The sequence below is a fragment of the Mauremys mutica genome, chromosome 2 (assembly GCF_020497125.1).
Source record: "Mauremys mutica isolate MM-2020 ecotype Southern chromosome 2, ASM2049712v1, whole genome shotgun sequence".
Lineage (NCBI taxonomy): Eukaryota > Metazoa > Chordata > Testudines > Geoemydidae > Mauremys > Mauremys mutica.
In genome coordinates, this window is record NC_059073.1 from 88,726,126 (window position 1) to 88,748,425 (window position 22,300).

The 22,300-nt window shown below is 43.9% G+C and overlaps 1 protein-coding gene across 12 annotated transcripts in view; it reads right to left on the bottom strand.

The window, feature by feature from the left end:
• The window catches only part of EPB41L3 (erythrocyte membrane protein band 4.1 like 3), a 208,717-nt gene extending 193,130 nt beyond the window's left edge, over window positions 1–15,587 (bottom strand). For 3 of the 12 annotated variants that reach the window (XM_045003945.1, XM_045003943.1, XM_045003938.1), the window contains exon 1: window positions 14,657–15,578. In XM_045003945.1, coding sequence (XP_044859880.1) covers window positions 14,657–14,681 — 25 coding nt within the window. In that variant the 5' untranslated portion in view covers window positions 14,682–15,578. Of the gene's footprint in view, window positions 1–8,553; window positions 8,660–14,656 lie in introns of those variants that run through there. The other 9 variants (XM_045003924.1, XM_045003937.1, XM_045003935.1 and 6 more) reach the window with 8 other exon arrangements.
• Window positions 15,588–22,300: the final 6,713 nt, after the last annotated feature.

The following is a 22,300-nucleotide window of genomic DNA, read 5'->3' on the forward strand; positions in this document are numbered from 1 at the left end:
AAAGTTTTAAAAATATTTAAGAAGCTTCATCTAAAATTAAATTAAAATGCAGAGCCCCCCAGACTGGTGGCCAGGACCCAGGCAGTGTGAGTGCCACTGAAAATCAGCTTCCGTGCCACCTTCGGCACACATGCCATAGGTTGCCTACCCCTGGTATATAAGGTTCAGTTTTGAACCTGAGATGATCACACACACATTTTGTATAGGCAGCTTCCCACTAAAATAAATACATTTAAAAAAAATCAGAAAGCATGTGAAAAAGAGATGTATTTTTTTAAAATTTCAAATCTGAGCCATCTCATGATTTTTGGATGCTGAGTGTTGTAAATATTGCAGAAGCGATAGAAAGTGGGTCACTACTACATTTTCTGCTGCACATACCCTAAATCAAGCAGCTAGCATGTGGTAAGAAGGAGATACATTAGACTACGTCTACAAAGCAATTAAGACTTTTTTTTTTAATTCTCACGCTCTCCTTATGTACTCTCTCCCCACCCTCACCCTCTCCATTTGTGCAAGACAACGGTTATGAAGCTGAAAGTGTTGGTTCAGCTCCAGGCAGCAATTTTAGGGTCAATTGCTTCTTCACCAGACGCTGAAATCACAGTTTTCCCGGGCATTAAATTAGCTGTGAAGGTTTCAGAGGATAGTGGATTTTTATTTCCTATTTTCAGTGTGGACCCTCTACTCACAACCCACATAAGAATCTTTTTTAGTCGGAAATATCTATTTTGTTTCTATGCTGGGGTCTGATTCCAATTTGCAGTCTTCATGATATAGTGCAAGAGTACTACTTGTTGCATTTCCACCCAGCCTATTTGGTGGTAAGAATTGTAACTCATACATCACGCCACAAATCCTAAATAAAAGAGTAAGTATTCAAAGTGTTGTGCAAAATTTCAGCCATTTATTTCACACTTAAATGTTTTTAGCTGCAAGACATACATGCATGTATGTATGATTCATCTTGGATCCATCCTAACCCATGGGTAGGAGTAATAAAGACATGAAATGAATCATACACCACTAAAATGCAAGAATGCCAGTCTAACACATAGTTAATACAGTACACACACAGACACACAGAGTATTAACTATCAGACTCAATTTGGTCAGCTGCCAATGAGGAAAACAATCAAACTGCACTGCACATCTTTCAGTAATATTATACTGAAAAATACAAAGTAACTACAAGGCCCTGATCCTGAAACTTGTTTCACATGGGGACTAGGGTCCAGTTGCAGGATCTGCCATTACATATTCCTATATTTTGAGAGAAAAGGAAGATAATGGAAATCTTTATTATTGTTGATGATTTTAGATTTACTTTTATTGTCTGAGCTGCCAAAGAATGGCAAGCTTCACTATAGAACATGTTAATAATTTACTGTCATAGCTAAATTAGTAAAGACAACTTCAGAATATTAAAATAAATGAAAAAGCTTTATGCAAACAAACTTTCCTTGCCAAATAACATTAACGTTTTCTGTATGTGGTGAATCTTTAGCAAATGTAAATTTTAAATAAAGTGCTAAGCAATGTCAGAATAGGATGCCAATGCCTTGAAAAGAAACCAGGAAGATAAGAACAGCCATACTGGGTGAGACCAAAGGTCCATCTAGCCCAGTATCCTGTCTTCTGACAGTGCCCAATGCTAGGTGCCCCAGAGGGAATAAACAGAACAAGTAATCATCAAGTGATCTATCCCCTGTAGCCCATTCCCAGCTTCTGGCAAACAGAGGCTAGGGAAACCAACCCTACCCCTCCTGACTAATAGCCATTCATAGACCAATCCTCCATGAACTTATCTAGTTCTTTTTTGAACCCTGTTATAGTCTTTACCTTCAGAACATACTCTGGCAAGAAGTTCCACAGGTTAACTGTGCATTATGTGAAAAAAAATACTTCCTTCTCTTTGCTTAAAACCTTCTGCCTATTCATTTCATTTGGTGACCCCTAGTTCTCACGTTATGAGGAGTAAACAACACTTCCTTATTTACTTTCTCCACACCAGTCATGATTTTATAGACCACAATCATAACCCGCCCCCCACTTAGTCATCTCTTTTCCAACCTGAAAAGTCCCAGTCTTATTAATCTCTCCTCATATGGAAGACATTCCGTACCCTTAATAATTTGTTGCCCTTTTGTGTGCCTTTTCCAATTCCAATATATCTTTTTGAGATGAGGCGACCACATGTGCACACAGTATTCAAGAGATTAAATAAAGGCAAAATGATATTTTCTGTCTTATTATCTATCCCCTTCTTATAGGAGTGTAAATAGTAGTTAAAAAAAGTAACCGTGTAACAATTAAAATTTTATCGGTTACACGGCTAAACATTTAACTGGGGAACTAGAGGTGCGGGGGTACTGCAGCATCACCCCTCCATTTTATGCGGGGTCCCAGCTGCTGGCCACCACCCCCAGGGGGAAAGCGGAGTCCTGTGCTCTGTCGGCAGCGGAGTTTAATCGTTAACCGAAACCGATAAGTCTGATGCTTATCGGTTAACCGTTTACATCCCTACTTCCTTAATGATTCAAACATTCTGTTCGCTTTTTTGACTGCTACTGCACATCGAGTGGATGTTTTCATAGAATGATCCACAATGACTCCAAGATCTCTTTCTTTAGTGGTAACAGCTAATTTAGACACCATCATTTTATATGTATAGTTGGGATTAGGTTTTCCAACATGCATTACTTTGCATTTATCAACACTGAATTTCATCTACCATTTGGTTGCCCAGTCACCCAGTTTTGAGAGATCCTTTTGTAACTCTTTGCAGTCTGCCTGGGACTTAACTATCTCGAGCAGTTTTGTATCATCTGCAAATTTTGCCACCTCGTTGTTTACCCGTTTCCAGATCATTTATGAATATGTTGAATAGGACTGGTCCCAGTACAGACCCCTGGGGACACCACTATTTACCTCTCTCCAGTCTGAAAATTGACCATTTATTCCTACCCTTTGTTTCCTAGCTTCCAGTTACCAATCCATGAGAGGACCTACCCTCTTATACCATGACAGCTTACTTTGCTTAAGAGCCTTTGGTGAGGGACCTTGTCAAAAGCTTTCTGAAAAATCTAAGTACACTATATCCACGGGAACCTCTTTGTCCACATGCTTGATCACCCCCTCAAAGAATTCTAGTAGATTGGTGAGGCATGATTTCCCTTTACAAAAACCATGTTGACTATTTCCCAACAAATTATGTTCATCTATATGTCTGACAATTTTGTTCTTTACTATAGTTTCAACCAGTTTGCCTGGTACTAAAGTCAGAATTACCAGCCTGTAATTGCTGGGATCACCTCTGGAGCCCTTTTTAAAAATTGGCATCACATTAGCTATCCTCCAGTCATTTGGTTCAGAAGCTGATTTAAATGATAGCTTATAAACAACAGTTAGTAGTTCTGCAATTTCACATTTTAGTTCCTTCAGAACTCTCGGGTGAATACCATCTGGTCCTAGTGACTTACTGTTTAGTTTATCAATTTGTTCCAAAACCTCCTCTAAGGACACCTCACTCTGTGACAGTTCCTCAGATTTGTCACCTAAAAAGAATGGCTCAGGTTTGGGAATTTCCCTCACATCCTCAGCCGTGAAGACCAATGCAACAAATTCATTTAGTTTCTCCACAATGACCTTGAGTGCTCCCTTAGCATCTTGATGGTCCAGTGATCCCACTGGTTGTTTAGCAGGCTTCCTGCTTCTGATGTACTTCAAAAAAATTGCTATTTCTTTTTGAGTCTTTGACTGGCTGTTCTTCAAATTCTTTTTTTGCCTTTCTAATTATATTTTTACACTTCATTTGCCAGAGTTTATGCTCCTTTCTATTTTCCTCACTATGATTTAACTTCCATTTTTTAAAGGATGCCTGTTTGCCTTTGCTTCTTTTACTTTGTTGGTTTTCTTATTATGTTTTTTAATTTGTTATGGAGTGTTCTGGATATTCAAAATGTGACACAGCAGGCTGTACATAATGTAATGCTTGGTTTACCGTTCTCAAATTATACCTCAGTGCTCCAAGAGAAGTCTTCAGAGCTTGATATTAGACTATCCACCTCAGTTCATATATTTGATATTTATCGGAACATTATGTAGCATAAGTGGAGGTACTCACCCAATTACATTGTCCTTCAATAAAACAAATGCAACACTGAATAAAATACTGATAGAGGAAATTTTGGGATTATCTGCAGCTAAAAATTTCAAACCCAAATGTACTGTTTTAGTCTACAGCCACACTATCTCAGGCTGGAAGGTCATCAGATCTCACAAGCTAAGCAGGATTGCTTCTGGATGGTATTTGGCAGACCCTCCCAAAGATACCCCAGGTGGTGGTGTGTGTAAGATCCAGTAGGATCTTACCACTGAGTCAGCACTCAGACAATACTCCAGCACTACGTTAGGTGGCACTGTGCAATCAAAGGGCTCATCTTTCTGACAGAATTTAAACCAATGCTCCAGTTGTCATTAAACTCTGCAAGAACAGAGGTGTTAGCCTTAGTGCCCAGGCCAAATGTTAGCTTAGGTCATGATATTCTGCCTGCATACATTTCCCCTACAGTTTCAATATTATTCCTCAGTTCTTGTCTTAAGCTGCTGCGTATTGTTGCGGTGCGCTCTGAGGCTACTGCTGCATTCCTTTCCAGAGATGACAGCATTTCAGTAGATGAAGTGATTCCTGCATACAATTTATAAAGTACTCTGAAGTATTTTTGAATGAAAGAAATATACTGTATAAAATGTAAGATAATAAATTTAAAAAACAGAGCTGTCATCAGGCTTTAGCACACCAAACTAATGTTTAGTTAGTCTTAATAACCTGGGGCTTCTGAAGGTGTGCATAAATGGTCAGAAAGCAAACTCTTCCTAGACTATTAGCAAGATGAAGGCTGTCTCAAATGACTGAAGCAGTGGTGATTTTCCTTAGATTTAAAATGGAATCTGATTTCATCTCTAATTTAGAGGTCATGATAATTTGTGAATTCTCAATATACCCATTCTTCAAATAGGTACTGCCACTAGTAAACAAAAACAAAAAATCCCCCCCACCACCTAAATGCACCATCCATCTCTATACTCTCTTTAGAGAATCAGTTTAGAAGCATCAATCTAAAAATGTCAGTTCTGTGTGCAGCATTTCCATTCCAAGTACAAGAACACCATACGTCAGATTGGAAGATTCCTTTTTAAGGTCGTTCCATGTTCCAGTAAGTTTGTTATGAAGTTCTGGAATGGCAGATAAGGTTATCTTAGATAACAAAGTGCCTTCATAAGCTTGTTCTAGGCAGCAGTGTGCAGCCAATGTTTGAACAAGGGGCTCCTACAAAATTTTCCCTCTTAGAGTCTGTAATAAATCTCATGCTGGAGGATATGTCATTGCAGCAAGGATGGGGGAGTATTGTGGAAATCAATTAATCTGTTTTCCTATTTTCCTCTCATAATTACAACCAAGGAAAAATGAGACCATTTGGCAAACAAGCTTATATTAAGTGCACTTGCTGGAAGTGGTCATACTTCGTTCCTGAAAAACAAAATGGAATGCACAGTATTTATAGAATAGTACAGTGCTCAGCTTGTGTGATCTGACATCGGAATGCCAGGTGGGAAGTCGGAGGAAAAAGGGGAACAGTCCATAGAAAAATGTTCTTAAACACCTGATATTTGCATTCTGATGAAATCCAAAGATAAAGACGTTTGTTCTACAGAAGTACTTTTGAAAAAAAATTTATTACAAAACCAAAAAGTTTTGCATGTTAAAAAATCTCAGTGCTAGAGTGGGCATCATTTTCAGATCAAGAGCAGCAATGCCTGAGCTAAAGTATCCATACAAGAGTAGAGAGGAACTATACATGAAGAGGAGTTAATCATACATTGGAAGTATATGGTATTTGTATTACTATGAAAGATGCATGTATCTGCTCAAAAGGATGAGCAAGTGTTAGATTTTCCATGTAAGAGAAATGGAAGCTGATCCATAATCAACTTAAAAAAAAAAAGGCCCGGGCTTTCCTTTTTAAAAAAAAGGATACAGACTATTACCACTTCCATTAGGAGAGTAGCCCCAACTCTACAGAGATACATAGTGGCATCTAGGGATTCTTCTTTTTCCATTATGCTCCCAGAGGCAAAAGCTTGCCGCCAGACACACAAGTGCCAATATCAGATATTAAAATAGCCCTTACAAATCAAATAACGGTGGAAAAGCATTTTGAATAACACTTGAGTCCTACAGTTTGTCAGGAAAAGTTAGAAAAATGGCTTCCCAATGCTGAACTGTACACAAAATTCAGAGTTCTAAATGCTCATATTATTGTATTGAGTCCTACAATATCTTTCACAACTCGCATATATTTCAAAATGCTTCTAAAAGTCAGCACTGTCCCTAAAAACTCATTCCTGACGCAGTGGAAGTGAAGATTTTCAGAATCATGTTGTTCATTCTATTTATCCATTCATATTACTATGTATGTATCTTATTTTCATGTTAGGCCATTTCCAATATTTATACCGGGTAATTAGAATTTAACATTGAGTATAAATATATTTCGTAAGAAAAAAAGGCAGAGAAATAGGCAAAAAAAATCAGTAAGCATATAGCTGTCATCTAATCCTGAAGACTGCATCCACCCTGCCAGTTTAACCCACAAAGCTTGCAGCTCATTAGGAAATGCAACACTTGTAGTCTTCTCAAAAGCTGAAGTCCTCCAAATTAGCTTAAATATGCAGTAAATAAATAAGATAAATAATTTAAAATTTAAATAATTTCTAGACAATAATTTAAAATTGTGTTCCTCAGTGCCTTGTAGTCCTGGGTCCGAGCCACCTGTACAGTGCGGGCTCTTTTTATCAGTCAAGAAGAATGCATGTGGTAATATCAGCATCATGCACCCAGGCAATGAGTTGTTTGTATAATGCTGCTAAAACCTCCAGCAAGCTCCTGTCACTAAGAAAATCCACCTTGAATCTGCTGATTCAGTGTGTAACTTTGTACTCTGATCTCTGCTAGTCATCAGTGCGCTACAACCCCACGCCTGTGGCTATTTAAGGCTCGCCGTGTGTCTGGAAACGACAACTTTCAGCAGATTCCCCTTTAAATGCATCTGAACGACCCGCGCCTCCTTTTAACCACAATGAAATGAAACCGCCCAGCCACTAATAGCTCGATAAGTGTCATCATCTCAGCAACGCGCTCGGACAATCAGTAAGTCCATTAGCTTAGGCAACGTGCCCAGTGTAGGTTACAGGAACCCTACAAGATCGCTGTCTTCCCAAGGAGGAAAGAGCACAAACGCTCTCGCAAACAGTCCGATCCCAAAGCGATTTTACTAAAGAAGAACGTTAATTGCTGCTGAGTTTACGGAGGGAGCCTTTAGCACCCCCCCTCCTCCAGCCACCCTATGCTAATAATAGCTGGAGATGTAAATAGCCTCCTACAATCCCCTACGTTATATCCACAAACGCCTTCCGTGGTTCTTTCAATTAGGACACATTATATAAACGGGGGAGCGGCATTCCCCAGAGCCAAGGGATTGCAAAGAAGACCCTTACAGCAGTAGACAGTTGCTGAATGATAAGGTTTCCCACCGCACAGCCATGACTGGCAGCATGCAGAACGCTACAGCCTAATCTTCTGCAAAGCATCAGAGCCTTCAAAATAAGAGCGCACAAGCTTCCAGAGCAGGATCTTGGGAGCGGTGAAGTCAATGACCAAACAAACTACCATTGGCTCCACCGGAGCAAACTTGCGCTTGGCTGGAACCCGCTCCCGCGGAAGCCTCTGGGAGCTTCCCCAGGGTGGAGTTCAGTGGGAGCAGGATCAGGCCCCTCTCACCTTTGCGCTTTGGAAGCGGAGAAGGGAGTCAAAGAGGGGAAGGAGGATCGCGCTCCGCGCCCGTCACACCCCGCAACAACTGACAGCATTGGGGAGAAGCAGAAAGCAAGCGCGCTTGCAGCTCAACTCCTACTGATAGTGAAGAGACAAGCCCCAAAGCAATTCGAAACTACCTTATTAGCGGGGGAGCGAGAGAAAAGCCGGGGTTTGCACAGAAGGAAAAATCAAAGCAATGAAAGCAGGCGGCTGCTGAGAGCTGCAGGTTAACCGCTTAGAGCCCAGCTTAGAGGATCACGCTGCTCCTGCAGCCCCGTGCCCGAGAGAAGACGCACTTCGCAGAGCCGCTCTGCTGCATGTCAGCCCGTTGCCACTGCAGTCTAGAGTGCGTGAGACGTTACACCCGCTCCGAGCAGCTGGTTTAACCTATGGCTCCGCAGGCACAGGGCAACGCACGGGCAGATATTCCATGGGCAGGGATGAAGTCCGCGCCTGGTATCCCCGCAGCTGAACAGACCGGGGAAGGCAGGCAGCCGGCAGGGAAGCAGAAGCAGCCGACGTCCACCAGCCTTTCCCACTGACCTCAAGCCAAGGACAGCAGAGCGGGTCCTTCTGCGCATCGTTATCCGGCGCTGGCCGGGGCTCGCAGAAACAACCGGGGCTCGCCAGGGCAAGGAGCAGGCGAAAGGGGGGGAGAAACTGAGGCACCTCACCTGAGCGCTCCGAGGGAACAGCTCCTCCCGCCGCTCCGGACGATGCGCCCCTTTCTCCAGGACAAGGGGCCCAGGGGAGCCCCAGCCGCGGCTCAGCACGCGGGAGGAGGCGCGCGCGCTCTCCCGCCGCCCCGGGCTGCTTGGACGCGCTCTGCACCCAACGCGGCGGGAACCGGAGAGAGCGGAGCTGCGGCGGCACCAACTTCCCACCTGCAGCGCTCGCCGGGCGGAGAGTCGGCCCCGCCCGAGCCTGTCACGCCGGCCCGGCCCCGCCCCGCTCGCCCACCGCGCCTCCCCATTGGTGCGCCCTCCGCTCCCAGCCCTCCCTCCCCGCTGTGCGCAGCCCGCGCCCAACCTGTGCTGCCGCCGCTCTCTGCAGCAGAGGTGTTGGGATGTGGGTGAGCGCGGGGTTCGGGGAATTGCTGCTTGCATGACTCACGGCTCCGCCCAGGCAGCCAAAGAGGAATTAATTTGCAAACATGGATGGGATGGGAGAGGGTGTGGACAGAGGGTCCTGATCTCATTTACACTGGTGTAACCCTGAGGCGCTGTTCTGCATTTACACCCAGGTGCAGGGCCCATGCTAGCCCATTGGGGACCCTAAGCAGGAATATTTTGGAAGACCCTCCCCTGCACACAACACATACTAAATTAATAGGGGGTCCTCTGGAGCTGCTTGGGGCCCTAAGCAATTGCACAGTCTGCTTAAGAAGCCTAATGCCAGCCCTCCCCATGTGAAATCAGCATCTAGTTCCAGGCTGCTCAGAACTTTACAGCTCTGAGGATTTTTGGACTAATTGTATCATATTAGGAAAATGATGGGGACACTTCCCCTCACTCCTCCCATCCCTTTTCTCATAATGTTCTGAAGTACAGAGTGGCCAGGCCTGTTTTAATTTGGTCGGCTAGACAGGACCTTCTAGAAAAATCATATTAGAGGACTGGAGGCTATATAAACTTTCCCTCCCACACCTTTCCAGAAATTGTAAAAGATATGCATGGAAATGCAGTGACAGATTTCCAAGCATCATTTTTCTCTCTACAAGGAGTAGAAAACAGAAAGGGAAAACAATACCAGAGCTATTGCATCATCTAGTGCCATCTTCCTCAGCTAAGCATGTTAGGGACCAATCTCAGCAGTAATGATAGAAATGATCTGATCTTGGCCTCTGCAGCATAACATAAAATAGTTTAATACAATTAGTAATGTTGTAGAGAGAAAATAATGATTCATACAGTAAACAGGGATCCAGTAACTGACCCAGGGAAGTCACCTTTCAACTGTTAATAGGGAGGACTGGTGCTATGTAACTGGGCTTTGGATTTAGTGGGAAAATGTATGGCTTGAAAATCCCAGCTTTATCCCCTATCTCCCCCCCTTCCCTCAGCAGTCCTGCTAAAGCCCTTCTTTGTCCAAATTATGGGTAGTTCTAGTTGCACAAAAGCACACTGAGGTTAGGAGGAGGAGGAGGATAGAATGGAAGAGGTCAGGGAGAGAAAAGAGGACACAACTGTAACCATGCAGCCCTTGAGTCTGAGGGCAGCTTAGGGTCCACAAATATTTGTTAAAAAAAACCAACCAAACAAAAAACCTTACTAGATTCTACAGCAACCACCCAGAACAGAGTCATTCTAATGTTCTGGATCAGTAATAATGTAGCTCCCTTTTATAAGAGTAGGTCGGTAAGATCCAAATTGTTCCTCACTCTACAGAGCTGCATGAGGTAGGGGAATAGTCATGAGTCACTTCCTCCGGTCTGGGCAAAATCAGAATCACTGCATTCAGGAAGCACAAGGATGGTGCAGTGCTTGTATCCATGGTGGTACTAGCCTTTTAAAGGGGTAGAGGAAATGCCTTCCACCTTCCCTCATGGAGCACCAGCCAGTAGAGGGGAGCACCCACTGCAGCCTTTCAGAGTTTGTAGCAGCAGCTGCACTCTAGCTCCTGGAAACATTAGGTCTGTCTCAGGTATGCCTACAAAAGCTCCTGCTGCAGCTTTGGCTTTCAATTCCCCTACTACAGAGGCTGTTGCTTAAAACTGTATGTAACTCTAAGGTGCAGAGGATGCATACGCTGGAGATCATTGAATAAGGGGAGGGTAGCTAGCCAAGTACCAGTGGCAAAGACTTAGGAACCATTGCTCTATAGGGCAAGACTGTTGTTTCATGATAAGCTAAGAAAGATGTCCTTAGGCTGGCTCAGCCAGGTTATCTTGATCTCAAATGTAGTTATGTGTCAAGAAAGGCTGCTGGTTGTCTGCATTTTTTTTCCTAGGCAGCTACATATAATTAACTTTGTGAAATGTCCCAGTTTGGAGTCTGACATAATGGATTAAGAAGAGCCAGAGAGAAAGAATTTAGCAAATAGCTGGGTAATAGCAATGCCTTCTTTCTTTCTGTTGCTTGGCAGAATTTACATGGAAACTAATGTTACAGTTCTACACTGGGATGCACAAACATGGACCCTACATACACACAAGGGTCCATGTTTGTGCATCCCACTGTAGAACTGTAACATTAGGCCTCTGCAGAAGGTCTCAGCAGCAGGACTGGGACCTAAGAGAATAAACCAGTTTACATTCCCAGACTGAGGTCAGGCCTAGGTTCTCAGATACTGTGGTGATGAGCCAGGTATAAATATCTAGATGAGATTAATGTGCATGATTTTAAAGTCAGTTTGCATTTCCTTTCTGACTACCAGACAATTGGCTGGTTGGCGGCTTTGGTGTCTCATTTGGCTGAACAATAGGATTTTTCTTTTCCTCAGCTGCTTCATAGTAGACAGAAACCAGAATAAGCATAGGGAGCCTTCAGGTACTATGACACACAGCAGCTGTATTGAGAGAGATGGGGGAGCCTACAACAGATTAGAGAACTAGACCCAGGGTCTTCTGCTGGCATAAATCAGCCTAGCCCCATTAGTTTAAACACAGCTGTGCAGATTTACACTCGCTTCAGTGGGGAGGACATGCAGATACATCAGAGTAGCAGGAGCAGTTTAGGCCTGTGGTGAAGGAAGTAGCCAGGGGCCTTTAACTGGGAAGATCTGAAAGAATTAAGAGAACTGTTGTACAGAGGAGACTAGAAGCAGGAAGAGGGCTATCAGGGAAAGCAGTTGTTATGTAAGTACTACTAGGAGAAGCTGGCTTTAGGGAACTGTAGGGTAATAGTCTGATAAAATTTATTGGAAAAAAGGCTGACTCATGCTGGTGTGGGAAAAAGGCCTCTGCAGTCACAGTTATGGAGGCATTAAAGACCCTAATAGTGAGGAGTTCTAAAAATATTCATTGGAATGGTCAGGATGCTTGCTAAGAGAAATCTGAATTTTTGTGCTTTTAGTTTTGCCAAGACATTGTACTCCTCAGGAACTGAGTGTATTTAAGGGCAGGTAAAAAAAAATTATGTTCACCAGCAACAGTGTGGCACCGACCTCTCACGAATGTCTATTCAAGTCAGGTGGGCCTGCAGTCTTCAAATAGTCCTGGCCCTGATATTGGAGCATACCCCCAGAGCTTCCTCCCTGGAGGCAATGGTTCTGCTCTCTTGATCTACTCTGGCCTCAACTCTCCAGCTGGGCCACTAAGTAGTTCGGTTCCCCTTTTGAGGGGGTTTAATCACTGTACAATTATAGGCCAGTTCCCCAATGGCCTATGGGGGACCCGGGTGCAACCACTACTGCAGGAACCCTAAGAATGACAGCTACACACTTCCTTTAACGAAACCGTTTTCAGTTCCCTGGGCCACTTCCCCAGTGCTTCACCCTTACCTCAAGGCTCATCTAAATTCAGGCCCAGCAGCCAGCCAGTACTGAGCTGTCCATGGTGCTGCAGTTACCATTGGCCAGTCAGGAGCACCATTTCTACTCTTCTAGCTCTGGCAAGGAACTGACTGTTTCTTGTGCTGCAGCTCCTTTTATATGGCCCTTCTGGGCCTCATTGGCTTCTCCCTGAATGTACCTATGGACTACTAGACACCTTAACCAGTGCCAGTTCTGCTAGTCCCTTTTCTTAGCTCACTTCAACTTTGTCCTGGGTGATAGCTCACAATGAGAAATGGGAAGGTAGATGCCCTATTCCTCAAAGACGAATATCTCAGACCTAGTGAAGAGCCCTCCGCCATCATGCTCAAGGTATCCAACTTCATAAATAGGATGTGACATTGCACTCCATATGATTTTATGAAAATATGCTAATGAGTGTGAATATAATGTAACTGGAATATGCTTCATGCAAAAGGTCTCTTGTATCATTACAAAGCTTATAATCTACTGAGTGTGGTCATCCAATTTGTATAAATGTACCATTCTTGTATCTGAAACTAGAAGTATGAAATATAACTCTGAGGTCCTATTGTAATTATGCAAAGTGTGGGACATTAATGGTGGTTTGGAATCTTGATGGCTCCCATCAACTAGGACAATTGGTTGTAAATGGCTGTTTACTTGCAAGCCTTCCTGTGAGTCAGACAGGAAAGAATGAAGGCTTGGGGTCTCCGAGGACATGTGACCATCTCACCTGGTACTGGAATCCATCTTAAACCTGGTGCTTTTCCATTCAGAAAGAGGAGTGGGTACCCAGAGAGACAAAAGATTCCTGCCTTGTGCCAAAGCTATATAAGAGGGTGGAACAGAACAAAGGAGGCTGCAGTTATGAGAAATCCCCTAGCTACCACCTGAGTTGGAACAAGGACTGGACCAGGGGAAAGGATTGAGTCAAGAGTAGGAAGGAGTCCAGTCTGTGAAAGAAGCTTATTGGAACATCTCTGAGGGTGAGATTTCATCTGTATTCCATTTCCTACTGTATTAGGCTTAGACTTGTGTGTTTTATTTTATTTTGCTTGGTAACTTACTTTGTTCTGTCTGTTATTACTTTAAACAACTTAAATCCTACTTGTTATACTTAATAAACTCACTTTTGTTTATTAATTAACCCAGAGTAAGCAATTAATACCTGGAGGGGGGCAAACAGAGAGATATGCACAGCTATCAGCGTTAGAGGGCAGACAGTTTATGAGTTTACCCTGTATAAGCTTTATACAGAGCAAAACAGATTTATTTGGGGTTTGGATCCCATTGGAAACTGGGTGTCTGGGTGCTAGAGACAGAAGCACTTCTTAGGCTGTTTTCAGTTAAGTCTGCAGATTTTGGGGGAAATGATTCAGACCTGGTCTGTTTTTGCAGCAAGCTAGCATGTCTGGCTCAACAAGACAGGGTACTGAAGTCCCAAGCTGGCAGGGAAAACGGGCTCAGAGGTAGTCTCAGCACATCAGATGGCAGTCCCAAAGGGATCTCTGTGACCGAACCTGTCACAGGATGATTGACAGAAGTCTGACATTCTCCATCTGCTTCCTGATGCACATTTACTAACCCAAAACCACCAGACCTTGAACAATGCAGGTGCCCAACCCAACTCAGAGTTCTGAAAGTTCAGAGTTCTCAGAACAGCCTTGTTGCAGTGTATGCACACCGTGTCCCCCTTTCGGGGTGGGGCAGGGTTGTGACACCACTGCCATTACAGTCTCCCCAACAGCCTTGAGGCCATAAATGGCCGGAGTCACTTCCAGCAGGCCTTGTGTTTAGGGCAGTGCAGCCTAGCGGCCAGTCAGTTACAGCGGCCCTTATGTTCAGGGCAGCGTGGCCTAGTGGCCAGAGTCAATTCCAGCAGCCCTCGCATACAGGACAGTGTGGTCTAGTGGCTAGAGTCAATACACCTGCCCTCAGGCACAGGGCAACATGGCCTAGCGGCCAGGGTACATATAATAGCCCTCTGGTACGAGGTAATGCAGCGCAAAGGCCAGTGTCAATGTAGCAGCCTTCAGGTACAAGGCAGTGTGACCCAATGGCCAGAGTCAATATCACAGCCCTTAGGCATGGGGCAGTGAGGCCCAATGGCCAGCATCTGGGGGAGGAGAAAGGGGCTGCCACTGGGGGGTGGTGGCCCAGGTAGGGAGGCCAGGGCCCACCCAGCTCCACTGGGCCTTATCCCAGGGCCCTGACAGTGGCAGAGTGGTCCACCACTGGGTCACCGGGGACTCCCACTGAAACATGCTGATCTCACTCGAGTGGGAGATACCACTCGCGCAACCCCCTTGGGTCACTTCCTACCGCATTTCCAGGCATTGTAGTCCATTGAGCATCAGGGTTCCCAGGCTCCTCAGCGCAGGTGATTCCCTGTGTCTCCATCAGCTGCAGCCCTCTGGTCTGGCTCTCAGGGTCTCCAGTTCCCGCAGGCAAAGGCTAAGGCTGTGATGGCTCTTCATCTGGATCCTTTGCCCCAGGTCCTTCCCTGTCAACCTAGAATGAGCTGGGCTACTCCCTTTTATATTGACACAGTAGGTGGAGCACGCCCAGCGCAGTCTGAGGGGAGGGACTTCTGCTGCACATAGTGTGGCATTAACCCCCTCTTGTCCAGTGCGGGGTATACACACCCTGTCACAAGCCTCCTCTCTCAAGGGTTCTATTTATGTTCTGGAGGTACAACCTAGGCTTCAGGCATTGAAACTATGCCACAATTTGCTATTTGCAGGCCATTTTGGCCAATTCAAGACTTTGAATCTAGTATCGAGGAGCTTCTGTTGGCCAGTCCTACAAGCTTACATCAAGGATTAGGTCCTGTGACCTCATACCAAGAAGCCAGAATCAAAAATGCTAGGTGTCCTCCAGCCTCTGCACAGGCCTTGGCAGCTTTGGTCTATTATATCAGTGGACTTCATTGTAGAACTGCCATACTCTTGGGGACACTCAATCTTGATTGGTGTCAACTTTCTAACAAAGATGGTACACTTGATCCTGTGCCCTGCTGTTCCTACTGCATGGAAGGCTGCTCGGCTCTTCCTAGAAAGGATCTTCCACTACCACGGTTACTGACAGGCATTGTGTTGGATGGGGATCCAAGTTTGTCTTCCGATTCTTGTAGAAATTTCTCAGACTCTTTAGCATCAAATCCCTCAACTTATCCACCTACTAACAGGCAAACAGAGAGTCACTGCTCCAACAGTTGATGATCTTTGCTGCTTTCCAAGTTACCACGAGGACAACTGGCTCTTCCTGCTGGGCCAAATTCACAGATTCAACCCCTGCCTCAACCCAGAAAGCCTGTTCTTTGCAAACTCTTGTTTGCACCTCTGCTTCCAAACAGATTTACCCATGAGTTCCTCAGTACAGCTGCTGCAGATTTAGCCTCCCAGCTACACTGGGAGCTCAGAGAACACTTGCAGTCTGCCCAAAAAGCCTTATAAAACACCATGCAAACCAAGACTATTAGGCTGGCCCCTGATCTGTCCGTAGAGAGCAAGGTGTGGCTCTCTGCCCAGGACCTTAAATCGAGCTGCCCAGTCACAAAATTAGACTACCAATACATAGGCCCTTTCAAGATTTTAGAACAGGTAAAGCCAGTGGCCTTCAGGTTACAGCTGCCTGAATCCTTGAAGATCCACCCCTCTTTCACATGTCACTTTTAAAGCCCTACACTGACACCCAAACCACTCCAGTCTGCCGCTGCCACCCATACAGTCCAGAGGCAGGAAGAGTACCTGGCCCACTGAATCTTTGACTCTCGGTGAATTAGGGGAAGGACCCAGTACCTGGTATACTGGGAAGGCTACAGTACAGATGAACAGCCTTTGGAACCAGTAGAGAACATCCACACTGCAGACCTATTGCTAGAATTCTATTGGAAGTACCCCCAGAAACTGGTACCTGAGGTAACCTCAGAGGGCAATACTGTCAGGAATCAGGGCCTGTAGAGCCAGTCTCTGAGCACCCTAATGAGCACAGCTGGCCTGCAGTAGGCTGTCTGAGTGGCAACATTGCCTGATTTGGTGGGAAGAGTCAGCAGACCAGCTCTTAAAGCCCAGAAGCTGTAGCAGTTTGGAAGCTGCTGAAAGTATTCACCCATGGCTGCAATAGCTCCTGCTCCTGTCTTGGATCCAACCCTGATCCTGCCTTCCCTCACTTCAAGTAACCCAGCTCTGACCCTCAGCTCCAATTCCTGGCTTGTGACTCTTTGTCCAACCACTAGGAGTGACTCCTGCTCTAAACACTAGGCATGACTGCCCGCATCCTAGTCTCTGAGAAGTAAGTACCCTGGGGTCAGATGGGGTTGGACTTGGACACTTGGCCCAAGCTGGTGCCTATGCCACTGCAGCCACACTGATATTTTTAGTGTGCAAGCTTTAGTGGAGCTAGTGCATGTCTGCCTTCACTTGGAAGCACCCTCCCACCTGCTGTGTAGATGTACTTTAAGATTAGAATCTCAAGCACTCAATGTTAGGAAATGCTAGAATTAGGGTTGCCCCACTGTGTGTATACATTGTGATATAGGCTTTAATTACATGATCATATACTTCTTTTCTACAGGACCCTTGCCTCATTCAGTGCACAAGACTGCCAGTGCTGAATATGCAGTATGTAGCCCCATGCCTTGTCTACTGCACACTATTCAAATAATCTGAATAGAGGATTATTAATTTCTTAATTAAATTTTCTATGGAGCTCATCGCTGTAGTATCTGAATGCTTCACACACACTATTTTTTCCTTCACAAAGCCCCTATTAACTGAATGGATGGTATTATCTCCATTCCACATATGGGGAACAGATGCACAAAGATTAAGGTGAAATGTACAGTATGCACTAATTTTACGTGCCCAATTTGAGACACCCAAGGACAGATTTTTTCAGAGTATTTAGCATTATAGAGTTTACATATTGAATTCACTGCTCTTATTGACATCAGATGCAGCTGTGAGTGCTCAGCATGACTGCAAGTCAGACCCCAAGATCTCCAGTTGAGAACCTAGAAAATGAAGAGCACACGATTAGTGACCATCTCTGAAAAAAGTTTGGTTTAAGTAATGTGCCTAGCATCACACACAAAAGAATCCGGTTTTCCAGGGCAGCATTCAACTACACTACCATCCTACTATCCTTTCCCCACCCCCTTGCAATTCCCTGCCTCTTTCTCTATGTACCTTCCAACTTCTGCAACATATGAGACTGGTGTCCAACAGACAAATATCAGCTAACTGCTTGGGTCAAAAGAGGTAATAATATATAATGTACCTTGAAAGTTGCTTTGTAGAGGATAGTGCATGAACAGTCTGATCAGCCTTGGAGATGTGAGAGGTTTGAGCATGCTCATTGAGGGTGAAATCTTGAGAGTTTAACTCTAGCAAGTTTCTACTGAGCATGTGCAAATGCTATTTCTCAGAGGCTTATTTCCCAAATTTGGATGCATTTTCACAGAATTAGCAAAAGGCACATCACTGCCACAAAGGTCATCCCCCTGCCAACTATCAAGTCCTTAGACAAAGCATGGGGGCACTAGAGTGTCTCAAAGAATTGGTCAAATTTTTCTGTCATTGAAAAATACTGTATATTTTTAAAGGTAATAATTGGAGATATACCAATCTCCTAGAACTGGAAGGGACCTTGAAAGGTTATCTAGTCCAGTCCCTCTGCCTTCTCTAGCAGGACCAATTTTTGCCCCAGATCCCTAAGTGGCCTCCTCAAAGATTGAACTCACAACCCTGGGTTTAGCAGGCCAATGCTCAAACCACTGAGCTATCCCTCCTCCCCTTCTTCTCAGAATCAGCTGGACTGATTTGGTAGAAACTTTCCAAAAACCATTCTGGCTGAAGCTGAGCTAGAATGGATAATTTCAACCCAAACACTTATAACTTTCTTAAAATCTAAGAAACTGAAAAAGGTTCTTATAATGGGAAATGTCAGTCAACCTTTATAAGAGGTATGCTACCAGGCATCCCATAATACTAATATTAGTTATTTTTTGCTAGTTGTGTTTGTAGTTCCAGTGGTTTAGTTCAGTGGCTGAATCCAGTTGGGGAGACGTGAATGTCGATAACCCCCAGCACGGCAGGGAAGAGAGATTGCAGAGGAAGTTTCATCCTTAATAATTGCTGAAGGAAAAGCTGGAGCATTGTGGGATTACACTGGGAGGAATAGCTGCATCAATACAGTTGCAAATGCTGGATTCCTATTGTAGTAGCACTGAAACAGAATTAAACCAATACGAGCAAAGGCATTTTTGAGACTTTGACAGAGATGGGGCAACCATAAGAGCACTAACAATTCATCTGCAATATTCACAGAATTTCTGCATGTGGACATAAAGGGCCTGATTCTTGACACTGGTGTAAATCTGGAATGACTGCAGGGAAATCAATGTGGTTACAAAAGTACGAAACCAGTATAAATGAGATGAGAATCTGGCTGAAATGTTTTGCCAGCATTAGAAGGCTTTAGAAATGATGTGGGCCACAGCAGTACTATCTGACTGGTCTCATATATAATTGAATCTCGGTGTTTCATTTACAAACAAATTTGTCTTCACCAAAAGAGGGATATCACATTTACTGCACAAGAGTTTTCAGTACAGAAAGTCCTTTCTGTACTCTCTAGGCTACAATCTCCCCTAGGATAATAGCTGGTGATATGCATCAAGGGGCAGATAATGCCAGGTATGAGTAACATGGAGACCTGCCATTGCAGCACAAATCCTCTTTCCCTTACCCTGCAAATCTGCTCCTGAAAAATCTGAATGCCTTAGATTAAAAAGCCATAGAAAGAAGTTTGTCTAAATCCTCTATTTTCAGCTAGGGAGCCTTGCAGTATGTTTGGTAAATTTTAAGCAATAGTGTGTTAGAATGTTCCAACCATCAGAGATTGCTTCTGAATCAAGGACCAGGATTATTTTAGATCTGATTTTTCCAAAGCTATTATTTTTTGTAATGTCATACATGCCTGATACTTTCAAAAAACTGTTAGACAGGGTCTCTGCCTCAAGAATTTACAGCCCAAGGGTTGATCCTATGCCGACTTAAGTCAATGTGGGTTTTGACATTGATTGCCCTCTTGCACTGGATTACAAAGCTTGATAGCATTTTTCTTGTAAAACCCAAATAAGAATAAGCTATAAGGGAGGACCAACACTGATTAGTTTAATCCATTACCTGGCCTGTTATGACAAAGTAGAGAGATTTCATCCCTCTATCCCTCCCATACCCACCTCTGAAACAGAGTAGTTACTTTTATTCAAAAGTGTGTTTTTCAGATTTGCAGACAGCACAAGCACTACCTACAAAACATTGTGACAAACTTCTATCCTTGACTCCATGGGTCCTGCATTTCCTGGAAGATTTTGCTAGCCTCAGAGGCTCACTGTGACCCTCCACATAGCCCTTCTCTCTCTAGAGAGAAGGGTCACAGCTTACTGAGCCATTTTCAACATAAGTCAACAACAGAGGTGAGGAGAAGAAATCCTCCCTCACACAGTCTCTGTTGTCTCCCAGTCTCAGTGATTAATCAGGGAGGGAAGAGGGGGAGCCCAAGCCCACCCACTACTCCAGGCTCCAGCCCAGGGACCCTAAAATTAGCTGCTATGGTAGCTGCCTTTTTGGAAATAGGACATGTACAATTCCCTGGGCCACTTCCCCACAGCAGCCCCCACTCAATAGCTCCTTCACCATTACCTCAGGGCCTCCTTCCTTCCTTCCTTGCACCTGCTATGGCTTCATGCTGCTTCATTCCTCCAACAACATAACTCTCTTCTATAGCTCCTGACACCCACAACTCACAGACTGACTGGGAGGCTTTTAACTAGCTCCAACCAGAACCTTGATTGGCTTCAGGTGTCCCAATCAATCTAGCTCGCTCCACTGCCTTCTAGAAGGATCTTAATTTGCCCCAGGTGTCTTGCTTAACCTGGAGCAACTGCCATTTGGTTACCATGATACCAGGGATTTGTTTAGCCTGGGGCTAACATACCTGTTCCTCACTACTTTACTGTAGCCATCTGGCCTTGCCCCATAACAACATATATAAAGTTTGTGCAAAATTCATTTCAGTCTTGACAAGGAAACTGACTGGTTAATCTGATAGGTCTGTTGTAGTTCTGACTTCTGTGATTACATACTTACATTACATGCTGCTTTCTGTTCTAAAATCGCACGCTATGTTTTCACCCAATGGAATGGAATTTTCCCCAATGTGGTTCTTTCACTATGTCACAATGTTCTTTTTTTTTTCCCCATGAGGCTATAAATTTCCATGAGAATCTCACTGTTCTGAAACATATAAATTCAGATTAGCAAAATGTACTGGAAATGTTTTAAATTGCTACAAAACTGGGGCCTCATCTTGTGATATGCTGAGGTCTCAACTTCCACAACTTGCCCCCTGAGACAACAGTAAAAACTACACTTACATCTGATTTCACAGTAGACCTCCCTTATCCACCTCACTAGTTTACACATTAAACAGCAGTCTCTCCCCATTTCTCAAAGATGAACAACAGAATATTATACTGAAGTCTCATATTACTAAGACTTATTGACTGACAAACTATGCAGTTCATTATTAGTATATCATGAAATGTATTAAGCTATGCTACACCTGTTAAATACATGAACAGAGTAAATTGAGTTTAGAAGGACAAGGGAGAAGCGATGGATGTGATATACCTAGACTTTAGTAAGGCATTTGATATTAGTCTCACATGATATTTTTATCAATAAACTAGGCAAATACAACTTAGATGGGGCTACTATAAGGTGGGTGCATAACTGGCTGGATAACCATACTCAGAGAGTAGTTATTAATGATTCCCAATCCTGCTGGAAAGGTATAACAAGTGGGGTTCTGCAGGGGTCTGTTTTGGGACTGGCTCTGTTCAATATCTTCATCAACGACTTAGATATTGGCATAGAAAGTACGCTTATTAAGTTTGCAGATGATACCAAGCTGGGAGGAATTGCAACTGCTTTGGAGGATAGGGTCATAATTCAAAATGATCTGGACAAATTGGAGAAATGGTCTGAGGTAAACAGGATGAAGTTTAATTAAGACAAATGCAAAGTGCTCCACTTAGGAAGGAACAATCAGTTTCACACATACAGAATGGGAAGTGACTGTCTAGGAAGGAATATGGCAGAAAGGGATCTAGGGGTTATAGTGGACAACAAACTAAATATGAGCCAACAGTGTGATGCTGTAGCAAAAAAAGCAAACATGATTCTGGGATGCATTAACAGGTGTGCTGTGAGCAAGACACAAGTCATTCTTCCACTCTAGTCTGCGCTGGTTAGGCCTCAACTGGAATATTGTGTCCAGTTCTGGGCACTGCATTTCAAGAAAGATGTGAAGAAATTGGAGAGGGTCCAGAAAAGAGCAACAAGAATGATTAAAGGTCTAGAGAACGTGACCTATGAAGGAAGGCTGAAAGAATTGGGTTTGTTTAGTTTGGAAAAGAGAAGACTGAGAGGGGACATTATAGCAGTTTTCAGGTATCTAAAAGGGTGTCATCAGGAGGAGGGAGAAACTCTTTCATCTTAGCCTCTAAGGATAGAACAAGAAGCAATGGGCTTAAACTGCAGCAAGGGAGGTTTAGGTTGGACATTAGGAAAAAGTTCCTAAGTGTCAGGGAGGTTAAACACTGGAATAAATTGCCTAGGGAGGTTGCGGAATCTCTGGAGATATTTAAGAGTAGGTTAGATAAATGTCTATCAGGGATGATCTAGACAGTATTTGGTCCTGCCGTGAGGGCAGGGAACTGTACTTGATGACCTCTCGAGGTCCCTTCCAGACCTACACTCTATGAATCTATAAGAACTGTCAATAACTGATTTCTCAATTTGCTGACAGTTCCAAAGAAAAAAATTGGCTTAGGTCAAACTGAAGGTTTTTTGGTGAATCAAAAGATCAGAAAATGTTTCAGGTTGAAGGAAGTGT